The 12,984-nt window shown below is 44.1% G+C and overlaps 2 protein-coding genes across 20 annotated transcripts in view; one reads left to right on the top strand and one right to left on the bottom strand.

The window, feature by feature from the left end:
• Window positions 1-6,824, bottom strand: part of LOC146207724 (uncharacterized) — a 44,707-nt gene extending 37,883 nt beyond the window's left edge. The window contains exon 1 of the mRNA XM_084587148.1: window positions 6,791-6,824. The gene's annotated coding sequence lies outside the window, so the exon portion shown is untranslated. The remainder of the gene's footprint in view (window positions 1-6,790) is intronic.
• LOC146207723 (uncharacterized) overlaps window positions 1-12,984 on the top strand; it is a 148,835-nt gene that overhangs the window by 102,744 nt on the left and 33,107 nt on the right. For 18 of the 19 annotated variants that reach the window (XR_014704170.1, XM_084589893.1, XM_084589915.1 and 15 more), the window contains exons 1-7: window positions 7,065-7,306; window positions 7,753-7,988; window positions 9,516-9,613; window positions 10,535-10,687; window positions 10,939-10,984; window positions 11,080-11,167; window positions 12,087-12,242. Coding sequence is in view for 18 of the 19 variants with exons in the window: in XM_084589893.1 (XP_084446019.1) it covers window positions 7,761-7,988; window positions 9,516-9,613; window positions 10,535-10,687; window positions 10,939-10,984; window positions 11,080-11,167; window positions 12,087-12,242 (769 nt within the window). In the remaining variant the exon portion in view is untranslated. Of the gene's footprint in view, window positions 1-7,064; window positions 7,307-7,752; window positions 7,989-9,515; window positions 9,614-10,534; window positions 10,688-10,938; window positions 10,985-11,079; window positions 11,168-12,086; window positions 12,243-12,984 lie in introns of those variants that run through there. The other variant, XM_084589899.1, reaches the window with a different exon arrangement.

The raw sequence follows: 12,984 nt of genomic DNA on the forward strand, positions 1-12,984 counted from the left end.
TGTGGCGCTTAGCGGTCCTTTTCAAAAGTGTTTCCGGGGTACCAGTTAACGCTGCTCATGCTTCGCCACAAGAATTGGCGATGTTCGCTGCGGAATTTTTTTTTTATCTCCTGCGAAGTTTTTTCTATGGTGGCCTGAAGCATAAAATTAAGGTACCCCTCTGTGTTCATGACGCTGGAGCCATCTCAGAGAAACTAATGCGTATACGTGCCAGGTAAGTACCTTCTATAAAGAAACACTAACTGGCCAGCTACAATGTTGAGCCCCGCTTTGATGTTTGTATACTTCAACGACTGATCAGTTACTTGAACATAATATTCACAGTTTTCTATTTATTTGCTCGTTTACCCTGTCGTTGCTTTGCAAGCTCTTTTCAAATGCGCTCATGATCACGCACCTCGACTCAATACATGAGACATATATGCGCCACAATAATGCGCCACCCGCCGTTACATCGTGCCAGCACCGCTCTCTTGGTACATTGCTGCATCGGCCGAATTCACGGGACTTTAATGCGATGTCCCTAAAGGTCCCGTGTAGCAGAAAATCCTGCGTCGTTGTCGTGGTTGGTCGTGAACGAAAAATCCAACGGAAAATTCAGCCGTTTCATATGTTCAGATTGACGCTGAATTTCTCAATTTAATTGCGTAACGAAATGAAGATAATTACGCGGAAATGAAAACTGAGTCACCTATGATTAGGGATGTAAGTGTAACAAAGGACTTTCTTGCTGCGAGACAGATACACGAGGTTTTGAAGGCTCGCTGGTTCAAGCTGAACAAAGGTGGACCTACTGAATTTGCGATGCGAACTGGGTCCGACAACGCAATCTCTTTCTGATCCTAATAGGCAATGGTTCGCTTATAGGCCATTAAATATAGGTACCATGCGCTTGGAGTACCGTGTTAAATTCATTAACTCTCGTACCTGATGCTCACCTGTCCGTTTTTACTTTGCATTCAGGACCTGGGAATGACTAAAAAAGTTAAGCGCCACAAAAATATGTGGCACTACACTTAATAACTTAACTATTACAGGTTTACGCAGCAACCAACGTGTTTAAAACATCCCTCACAAGATTAGCCGTGACAATGGATTGGATCGGGGCGATGACACGTTTCATAGCGTGTACAGTCGGAAATAGATGAAGCGCGATAAAGCGAGCTCTTACGACCTTCGATAAATTCTACGCTTCGTAAAGCTTATGCGCTTAAGTAAAAGGAGGAAATATTTAGAGACGCGGCTGTTAACAAACACCGCTTATAGGCCATTAAATATAGGTACCATGCGCTTGGAGTACCGTGTTAAATTCATTAACTCTTGTACCTGATGCTCACCTGTCCGTTTTTACTTTGCATTCAGGACCTGGGAATGACTAAAAAAGTTAAGCGCCACAAAAATATGTGGCACTACACTTAATAACTTAACTATTACAGGTTTACGCAGCAACCAACGTGTTTAAAACATCCCTCACAAGATTAGCCGTGACAATGGATTGGATCGGGGCGATGACACGTTTCATAGCGTGTACAGTCGGAAATAGATGAAGCGCGATAAAGCGAGCTCTTACGACCTTCGATAAATTCTACGCTTCGTAAAGCTTATGCGCTTAAGTAAAAGGAGGAAATATTTAGAGACGCGGCTGTTAACAAACACCGCTTATAGGCCATTAAATATAGGTACCATGTGCTTGGAGTACCGTGTTAAATTCATTAACTCTCGTACCTGATGCTCACCTGTCCGTTTTTACTTTGCATTCAGGACCTGGGAATGACTAAAAAAGTTAAGCGCCACAAAAATATGTGGCACTACACTTAATAACTTAACTATTACAGGTTTACGCAGCAACCAACATATTTTGTTTCCTGTGCCTAAAAGCGAATGGTAGCCATCGTCATAAAATTCACAACGATGCACCGATATTGTTTCAAGTGCTTTCATATCGAAATACTATAAAACAGGAATGACGAGCGGCTTGCTAACGCGAAGTGAACTCAAACAGTATATGCACTCGGTCGTATTGCTCGCCGAGCTGGGACGAGTAAGTACAACGCGCAGCGCGTTTTTTTTTTTTTGTTTGTTTGTTTGTTTTTGTTTTTATAGCTTCTGAACATTTTGCCAAGGAAAAACTATCGCTGGAGATGACCCGTAGTTTGTGTTACAGTGCACTGACAGCTGATGCTGTTTGTGAAATGATTCAAATGCGGTGGGAAAACTAATTCATGACGCGACGACTGCATAAAAACGCACGGCTAGCAGACGACGCGGTCGGCTCCGCTCCCGGGTATACTTATCAACTCCGCCACCGGAAGCGTGACCGTCGCTTTGCAAGGGGTGCGGGCTCAGGAAATTGCGACCACCTGGGGTTATTTGACGTGCACTGACAGCGCACAGCACACTGGCGCTTTGCTTTTTGCCTTCATCGTAAAGCGGCCGATACACCGGCGTTTGACCTTGCGTCGTTGAGTTCAGCAGTGAGTGCCATAACTACTCAGCCACTATGGCGAGGTGTAGGTCAAGGCATTAACAGCAAAACTGACAGCAAAAAGGCGTCAGTCTTCGTTGAGTTCAGTGAGTCACGCAGCAGAGCATAAACACTTGGAATTTTTTTTTCGATTGTATCATGAATTAATTTGCACATCAAGGAGCACCATCAGATGAAAAACCTTGAAATTTATCTGTATGCAACATTGATACATGCGTGAGAGCGTTGTGCTCATGAAGGTACGTCGCCTAACACGCTTGCGACCTTGTAACCGCATTGAAGGTCAATATATTTGAACTACATATCGGTCGCTTGTCGCTCTTTTGCCGTCATTTTGAAAAATCATCCCGTCTTATAAGTGAAAGAAAAAAAAACTTATATAATTCTTAGTCTTGTGCACAGTCGTGTAGCTTTTCTTTCTTCGCGCTAAATGGCCTTGAAAAGATTATAGTCCCATTTCATACAACAAATCCGTGGAGGCGGCCTTCTTGAGTATTGTAGTGGAATTTCTAAGCCCTGCGTTGATCCTATAATTTAAAAACCGTTTTTAAAAACTTCTCCTCGGTCGTCTGGAAACAGGTTCCCCTAATTCTGGAGGTTGGGGGTTCTCTTTGCATTCCCAGAGTATAAGGCTGAGCACAGCTCTCTCATCACAGAATGTGCAAACGGGAGAAAATTGGTTGGGGTGTTAACTTATAATAAATAACTATCGGGTTAGGGAACGTATCTCGAAATTATTTTTCAACTCTGTGCAATTTCCTTGCCTTTGAAGAAGTATAATGAAAATAGACAAGTCTGCACAACGTGCAAGTGCTTCTCTTAGCTAATGTAAGCAGCTAGGGACACCCTTTAAAGTGTACAGACACCAACTTTTGTGTGATGCTTTCTTCTTATTATTGATGCATAAGGCAATATGCATGGACGACCACGTGGTATTCGCCTGCGACCGATAAATAATTGATAATCGAATTTCTTCTGTCATGTGTTCCGGTTTTAACAGCCCAGCGATAAATGATGTCAAAATTTCGTAAAGGTCACGTGAGGGATGAAAAACTACGATATGAACGCTCCTTCTTCATTTTGATTAACTACAAGTCTTATAGCAAGCCTCCCGCAAGAGTTACAACCACAAAGTGAAGAAGCAGCGACTAAAATTTAGTTTTTTCATGCCTTCCGTGACATTTGCGAAACTTGAGCGTCCGGAAACAAACGTGGGAGACCCTTTTGCGTAGATCCAACCAAGACATACAAGACCGGAATCTCAAGCGCGAGCGCGCCTATGAGTTCGCCAGTAGGCTGAATCTGCTGGCCATCTAGTAGGGCAATGTAACCTGTCCCTATATCACTATCCGGCTAAATAAAAATATCTTCTCGCTCGACTATCGACGCACTTGGATTGCCTACGTAGGCGAAATCTCGCTCGCGCAGCAAGGCTCGATGCCCACGCCTCCTCCTGTGGTGCGCGCTACCACGGCTATCGGTAGCTTGATGTCCTCTACGCTCTTCTTCCCCCCCCCCCCCCCCTCCGTCCCTAGCAAAACAATTGCGGAGGTTTATCCCGGTTAAACCTAGTTGTATGGCCGTAACAGTGGCGTCGCTGTAAGGCCACCCGCACCCAGGCGCGGCGCGGCACACCCCGCCGTCCCTGCCTTTTAAGCACCAGATCTCAACGTCCTTTTTACCTCGTCTGTAGCGATCAGACTTGTCAATCCACTGAGTAACAGGCATTCCGTGCCTTTCGGCGTTTTGAAAGTGTGAGGTGGATGTGTGACTGGGCCGAGGAGCGAGAAAGACAGGAGATAAATGAACAAGACAAAATCCTGCCGGAGAGATACTGCCAGCGGTCCTCGCTAGGAAAGGAGAGTGAACTATATACATACACAAAAAGAGGCGATCCGGTGGCGCGGTCGCTGACGTCGTCTAATACCCCTGTCACACAGACAGTTTCGATCCTCATTGAACTCGTTCTGCATTCAACTCAATGCGGATCGAGGTTGTCACACAGCAACTTTCAAGTGCAATCGAGCTCGAGCCTGCTTCAAGCTGCTTCCTCGAGCGCTCTTGAGATTTCAAGCACACTCGAAAGCGATCGTCGACACTCTCGTCATCAGTGAGCTCTGAAGCGCACACGAGGAAAATTTCTCAATGCTCATTGAAAACGCCCGTGTAGCGCGGGACGCTTAACTCCTTCTTGAAAACCGCAATGCAGATCGAGTTCGATGACGATCGAAAGTGACCGTGTGACAGAGGTATAACACGCTCCCACGCAGGGATTTCCGATGGGTATCGGGTTTCCAGGGTACACGCACGTACTTACACAAGCCCGGTCCAACGTTAAAACGGCGCGGAGTCTCCGGCATAAATTAAGGCATGTGTTTTCAAGCACTCCTTACAATAGAACAATTCATTCTACGATAAGATCACACCAGTCAGTGTCTCAGCGGCACCAATGTGCGCATTTCCCCATCTTTACACAGTAATTCATTTCGCCCCTGTCCCTTCTTCCCTCTCACTGCCCAGCTGCACCCCCTGAGCGATACGCCCGGTGCGGACCGCATCCCCCCCCCCCCTCCTTGCGACGTCACTGGTCCGTAAGCTTGTTAAGCATAGATACATGGCGTCTTTTGGCTCAAGGTCAAACGCGGAATGACCCTGCGGTTGTAATGCGAAAAGGTTGCAATTTCCGGAGCCCTCCACTATGATCAAATGTACGGCACCACATTACGTTGGGAGCTGCAGTACGAATAGAGCTCACTCTCGAAAACAACATACTAGCCGCACAAACTGTTTATAGAAACTGAGCTTACGCGAACTAATACATAACAGCAGCTACCGGTGTGAGGGTCACCACAAGTTACTCTTTACTGATAGGTGACGGATATCCTCAGCTCATATACGCAGCCTGTCCCAATGCCAATCTAGTCGTGGGACAGAAGAGCTGAAAACATGTGTGCTTCTACTATTTTGAGCAGTGCGATTTTAATTTCCGCGAAATTTTCTCAGATGTAGCAAAGCTATTTAAGAAGAGTAGCAATTAAGTCCTAACGACAACCTTTATCACTTTCCTAGCGTTCCTCCCCCGGGGTTCCGCTCAATCCTCCGGTTCCACTGAGGCAACCATACCAATCCCGCTCATAACTTATGCGGACATTACAAATTGTTTACGCCTCTGAGGGAGGGCACTCCCGGGACCCGCCAAAAGTCTCGACAGATCTGAGGAGTGCCACTTTGGACGGCTCCAAACCAGGTGTTTTCTAAATCCCGCCATATTAAAACACGTGGACCCGACAATCACGGGTAGGTGCAAATTCTGCGGGCAGTATGCTGACCTATACCAGATGGTGTGGGCCTGCCAGCAAAATACAAAAATAAAAATAAAACAGCCAACTAGGGAGGGCTGGGAGGCGGCCCTGTCCAGCTCGGACCTGGGGGCCCAGCTTGTCCTGGTCCAGAGAGCTCGGGCAGAGGCGGCGGAATAGGGCCAGCCACTTAGCTCCACAACCATACGCACCTCCCTTTCCCAAATTATTTCATTGTAAATAAATGTTAGCCTTTTTTTCCCCGCCGGGTTGGTGCAGTGGTAAGACACCCGACTACTGTGCCGGAGTACTCGAGTTCGAACCCGACCTCGGCGGCTGCGTTTCGATGGAGGCGAAACGAAGAGGCGTCCTTGTGCTATGCGACGTCAGCGCACGTTAAAAATCCCCAGGTGGTCAAAATTACTCCGTAGCCCTCCACTACGGCTCCTCTTTCTACTTTCACTCCCACCTTCCTTCCCTTACGGCGCGGTTGAAGTGTCCACAGAGAACAAGTGCGACAGTTACCGCGCCTTTCCCTTCCTATAAATTAATCAGTTTTTTTTTAATCAATCAGTTTTCCCGTCCTCCTCCTTATTGCTCTATTTCCACAGATACCTGACCATGTTATCTCGGCAGAAGATTCAACTTCAGGAAAGTCATTGAAGCCTTAAAAGATCATCGGCAATATAAATGATTCAGGCGTCATTTATGCATGTTTTATGAAGTCATATATGAACACTGCTTGCGACGCATGATCGGCGGTTGCACAGAACCTGCATCTAGCGCTAGCAATGATGAAAGTAATGACAAATGCGTAGACTAGGATGCTAGGATCGAGACAGTGAGGGGAACTACTTACCACTGAAGCTGGTGTGATACTCATGCTTCTATTTGAGAAAACTTAATGTAGAGTGGCCTGTGCAATAGTGACTGGTCGCTGACGTTTCAAATAGCTTGAGGCGATGCTCGATATTTAAACAGCGCACAAGTCAGAGGCCACAAATACCTCGCCATCTTCGTCCTTGCGTTTGGTTGGGGAGCGCGTGAAATATCTCACTTTACATATTTACTGTTCAAGCTCTGAAGCTTCATTTGCAGCCACATATCAAGTTCTAGCGATCCGTGGCCATATCCTTGAGATGGATTATCTATTATGATGCTAATGGAACGCAGCAGGTAGAACAATTGTGCGTACAACGGGAGTTCCGTAGAGCCATGGTGGAGCTTGTGGGCGCTTTTACTTAGCCGGTTTCAGTTTGCAGTCTGGCAACACCGAAAATCACGTGCTTTCTGTGTGGTTTTTGTTTTGCAAGCGTTCGAAGTGACGCCCAACTTCACGCGCTTTTGTTTAGTAACTAAATAAACCAGTTTTAACACCTTTTTTTTTTTATGAAAGACGTAATGACAGCGCACATTGACTCCAACGATTGAAGCGCAGTTTAGTATAGATTCCAATGCGACCTGGGAGCCGTTTCCTAAGCGACAGTCGTCAGATCTGACATTGGAAGAGTTGGCGCAAACTGTGAGAATTTTCTCTCCTATTATTCACGGTGTTTGTTTTGCATGGAGGCTCAAGTCGCGGTTATGGATTAGTTGGTTATGTGTCGTTATCGGCTGATCGTAGGTGGGTTTCTCTCTTCGTCGTCGTCTCGTGCTTGAAAGAGCCACAACGGCGAGCACAACGTTTATCAGCGAAAATGTGTGTGCTTGCCTTCATTGAGTGTCTGGCTGTGGCTGCGTCATTTATGTGTATGCAATTAAGCTTTAAATGAGGATGGATTTAAAGAATCTTTGTTACACTGTAGTCTGCTAGACGTAAACAGTACGGACGCGGTCAGATCTCCCCCGACATGTTTGACGCTTGGTAGCGCCTTGCGGATCGCGCGGCGGTAGATGGTGCAGCGAAGGTTGCGAAGTGTCCAGCTGACGTGCGGCGCGACGCGTCCTCATCGCCTCGTTGCACCTCAGGTTTGGGCATGCTGGGGCATTACTCGGAGGCCCGCGCCTATGTGAATCGAGACGAAGAGGCGCAGCAGCACGCCGACGTCTTCCTCGACTTCGACGACGATCCCGTCAGTAAGGAGGCCATTCAGCATGACTGGAGTGGCATGCTGTTCTCCCAGGAGGAGAACCCTTTTGTTGACGAAGACAACGATTTTATTCTCATCGCTGAGTGCAACGAAGTCCATGGACCGATGCCACTCGTGAGTGTCACCTTGGTTTCTCATCTGCTTTCATCGTCTAGCTTTGCTATGAATGCCAGTGTGATTTCAACTTTGACTAGGAAGGTTTTTTTCTTTTTCATTTCATGCGTATCGACATGAAATGCCCGCTTTCGCGGTTTCATTGAAGTTCTGTGCAACATGAGCAGGTAGGAACAGGTTGATAAATGCTGTTATGATATACCACTACGTGAGGCAGCGAGGGAAAAGAGCGACTAACAGCATCCTACTAATGGCGTTAAAGCTTTGAGGAACTAACCAAAACTTGCCTGTGAAAGTATCTGCTAAGCATTTGAGACCATTGTTTGTACAAATGTTTTTTATGTTAATTTACTGTCAGGGATAAAAACATCCATGAATGCTCCAGTAGCAGCTCTAGTGCATAGCTTTGTGACCAGCCTGTGGCTTGCAACAACACTTGTGAATTTCAGTTATCTGTGGAATTGTTAATCGATCTTAGAAGCACTTGAAAAAATTAAGTACAGTATAATGCAGGCGTAATAGATTATCATTCCATTCAGGGGTGTCAGAAACTATGATTTTGCCATAAACTAAGTGTTCCTTGCTCTACTTTGCAAATGAGTATATTGGCTATGGCAGGGCTAGCATGCTTTGATAATTTGTTTATCAAATTGTTTTTACTGTGCATGTGTGGTAAATACAATACCCAGCAGAGCCTTCTTTGTACTGTTGCATGAGGCTATTGCTTGAATGCATGCAGTTTACCTTTCATCGTTATATCTTCTTCCTCCTCGTAGCACTAAGCTGGAGGTACGCATGGAGCTGAAATTTCCTAATTGGTCACTCTGTGATTTGAGGCAGTGTTAGTATGCTTTTCCTTTCTGCATATACTTTCCATAATTGCAATGTCCTTCCTCTCTCTTGGAAGCCCAGCCATTAAATTGCAACTTTTCTGTTCCTACTTAAGTCCCCGCAATTATCAGTCCCCAGCAAAGTGGGGAACCTTAAGAGAAAAAAATCATGTAAATGTAAACTGCCTTTAACATTCACTGTACACACTCCGCACTTAAAGTGATAAGGGTTCTGAGTTCTAATATAAGCTGGCTGATTAGCTGCAGCTTGTAAACTGTGTCTGTACGATGTTCTCATATTTGAACGATATTTTATACCTTAAATTGTTTCTCTTAATAGTGGTGTATCAGTAAGGCAAGCCCGCAAAATATTTTTTGTTAGTTTAGTCACTACGCCACATTTGACAAACATGATTACCATATTCACTTCTGTGGCAATCACGTAGGCATCTTATGGCTGTTGGTGCCATACGCTCCACTGTGACGGACTTATTGGTTCGAAATGAGCAGAAGGATAAAGGGGTCACTGCTTTGTTGTGGGACATAACAGCTAGTTGTTTGTTAGTAATGGATGCACATGCAGCTGTGTGCTGTGGGATGATGGGCACTGCAAATGTTTTCTAGAGTTTCCCTGTGTGCCTCAGAAGTTTTGTAACTTTTTGTCTGATGTGTCTGCCCTGCTGCGTTTTCCCTGCAGGTCACCATACCTCACAACATAGGAGACAGGGTGGAAGGCATTGACATCAACTCATTAGTAATTAGTATACTCTCTGTCGACTACCAGCAAGTAGGAGCGTAAGTATCTCACCTGGAAAGGAAAGAAGCAAAGGTTACAAATTTTGCATCTGAATTTCTTGATTTGTTTGTTTAATTTGCCTTTAATACAGTTAAAGGGCCACTCCAAGTGATTTTGAATCATTTTCAGTTGATGACTGTATTATATTTTTGTACTTTCTGCTCTTATTTACAGCGAATTGTGTTTCAAAATATAATGATATAAACAGTAATAACACAGCAAAAACTAGGAAACTGAAACCTGGTTTTGATTAATACATGATGTCATAATGGGCAGTCAAATGCTATCACAGATGCTATCCTGAAACCTCTAATGTGCATGTTAGATAGCTAAACTGGCAACAACTTTAACTGATAACATCAATCACTATCTGTCTTCTAAAAACCAAACACAAGGTATAAATTTTTTTTCTTCTGCACGCACGTTTTGGGTAGCTTGTGATGTCACACTGCCTGTAGAAATCGCCCGACTGAAGCCACGAAATAGGAAGTTTTAAATTTAATTTGCGCAAAAACAAAATATTGCCTAGCTGTGAAATTTGGCACTAAGATCAGAACAGTCTGGATACTGTAAAATTTTCAGCAAAATGTCTGGATGTCAAAAAATTCCTGCAGCAGCCTTTCTCTGTGCCACTGAATGCAAATAAAATGAAAATAGTAGAACTAAATACACTGATGACTCAGCCTTCAATGGCAACACAGTGAAACAGCATATGGGTTTTGTAGCGTTTTACAAATCACTATGTGCTCCAGTCTCTGTGAAGCAGTAAATGTTATGAACTGAGCACAGTTTGAGCTGTTTTATTTCTGGTGTGAAGGTGGTGGCGGAGAGGGGCAGCATTGTTTTTGTCTTGCCCTGAGTTCTAGAGCACATCTTAAAAGCGGCTAGCCTTGTCCCAATGCCTTGCTTTAATTTTTCAGCTCTTCAACATTTCCCAAGCTAGACAGCCAAATGTTGATGCCAAGTATACGAGATGATCTGCACATTTTTGTCAACTACTCGGTCATGCTGGATCCCAAGGCAAGGGGTTTTGTTCGTCCCATGTGCATCGCCTACGCATCGTCAGACAAAGGGTACGGCTCAAATGCAGCATGTTTCCTGTGCAAAACTAGCGCTAATTGGCAATATTTTGTTAAAGTTCTGCTAGTTTAGCACTGCCACAATGTTCAGTTCTGGGTTACTAGCATATTAATGCTTGTTTATCACGACAGAAAATGGTTCTCTCTTATGTCTTTCTTATCTGAGCAGACATTATTTTTTTGGCGTTGGTGTCGATAAGTTTCATCGAGCATTCTTCAGTAACATCTCTGGAACTTGTCTGCAGGAAACTGGTGAAGAACGCGCCCTACATTCGATCTGCACTGATTGAGGTAGCGTGAACTTGGCGTGTCATTCTTTTTTTTTGTTAGTGGTTGGCAAACTGTTGTGTAATTTATTTCCCCCTTTTTTCTTTTCTGACCCGCAGGCATCTTTAGCACTCAAACTGTTCAACATCAAGTATTTTGTTCAAGGAATCAAGAATCTTCTCAAGGACGTCAAGCACACTAGGAGAAGTATGTAATTGTTACGTTTGTAAGTTTAAGTTTGCCATTCCACTTGCAGTAAATTATGCACGTTTTAATTATAATTATAGCCCTGTTTTAACTTGTGGATCCGCATAACTTTACTCTGAGTGGGACAGCGGGAGCGACGTGTAAAGGGTATAGATGTTATATTTTGAATTATTATGAAATAATCAATCTGCGCCTCTTTCACAGCACATATTGGAGTGAAATCTTGTATGTTGTTTCGAATGTTGACAAAAAGTTTTCATGACTGTTGTCATATGTGTGGATGCAGTATTAACACTTCTATGGCCGGGCACGAGAATGCCCCCATTCTCATATTTCATTTTCAGGCTATGCATGCCTCTGCACATACACCACCCAACTAAATGTAAAGCAGACAAGAAGCATAGCTGAAGAAAAGGAAATAATGCTGATTAAAGCATGAGCTTGAACTTTGTTAGGTCATGTTTTTCTAGCTAATGTAAACTCGGCAGAACACGCCTCACATTCCTCAAGTGTGTCTGCTAAATCGCATGTCGGGAAGAAAGCGTCTCAAATTCGGGAAAATTCACCCAAATGTTACAGGAAAAGCCTTAATTTATGTTTTGTGGGGTTTTGCTTGTTTTACAATGTGTAATGACTATGAATAGTAGCTGAGAAGCCAGTATTATGATGCATTTTAGTTTCCTAATACTAATGCCTGCCGTCATTGTCGTAAGTGTCATTTCTGGTATTTTCCGACTTGTGCAGAAAACAAGATTCTGATGGTGTGCTTTACAGTAGCATAAGTGTTCCACTGCAGACCTTGCTAATGGGCCTTGAATAAAGTGTTACATTCTCCAACTGCACGCTTATTTCTGCCTGTCTTTTGGGAAGAGTGCATTTCTAATTGTCATGGTTGTTTCCTTCTGTTTTACATGGGCAGTAAGCATTGGGTGTGGTCAGCGCATGGATACGTTGAATGGGGTAGCCATTTCGGAGGCAAGCTTTCACGAGTCACTTAACAAGTACGAGGACGTGCTGGAGTCTACACTACAAGAGATTGAGGACTCACTGGCTGCCAACTGCCCCTTTGATGCAAGTACAAACTCTCCTTTTTGATTATCACTGCCTTATCAGCACACTGATCATAGTAGCAAATTTAAGGTGTCCCGAGTAACTTTTTTTTTTTTTCGGAGTGATAGAAAAGTTGTTAAAATATTGGGCTTCCTTCACTTCCAGATGTACTCATAAGTGCTTGCTTGACCCGTTTGATCACGAAAATGTGGAAGGAGTTACAGCAGCAGCTCTGAAAGTTTTTGTTTGTGTTAACGTTACTAGATGCACTGTGTTTGCTTCTGGCTTGCTTTCTGGTTAATCACCGTGGTAATCACCTTTCCGTTCCAGTCCAGTGTAGTGTAGGGTAGGTCTGAGTAAGGTTTTTTTGGGGGCGCAAAATACTTGTATGGCTCAATCCTGCTGCAGTAACCACCTAATGAGCCAGAAAAGGGTTGAAGTGCGTGCGAGTAGCAATCAATTTTGAGCCAGAGCAATTTTTTTTTTTTTTTTTTTGCCATTTTTGAGTTTCTTCTTTCTTTTGATTGTTCTAAGGGTACCTATTCAATTCGCTAATACCACAATTCATTTTCTAGTTCATTGAGCATATTACTTTGTATTTCTTCCTAACTTTACTGCATTTCTAGAAGGGCTTAAAATGTTTCACCTTTATTGGAATTCAAGAATAGCCATTTTGCTCTGTTAACTACGAGATGCAAAAAATGTGTGTTAACGTCAATTGCAGTTCTAAGGTTGCAGCAGATGAGGAGGCTCTTTGTGGAGATTTT

Source organism: Amblyomma maculatum, chromosome 1 (assembly GCF_055883805.1).
Source record: "Amblyomma maculatum isolate TAMU_Amacu chromosome 1, ASM5588380v1, whole genome shotgun sequence".
In the NCBI taxonomy this organism is placed as follows: Eukaryota; Metazoa; Arthropoda; class Arachnida; order Ixodida; family Ixodidae; genus Amblyomma; species Amblyomma maculatum.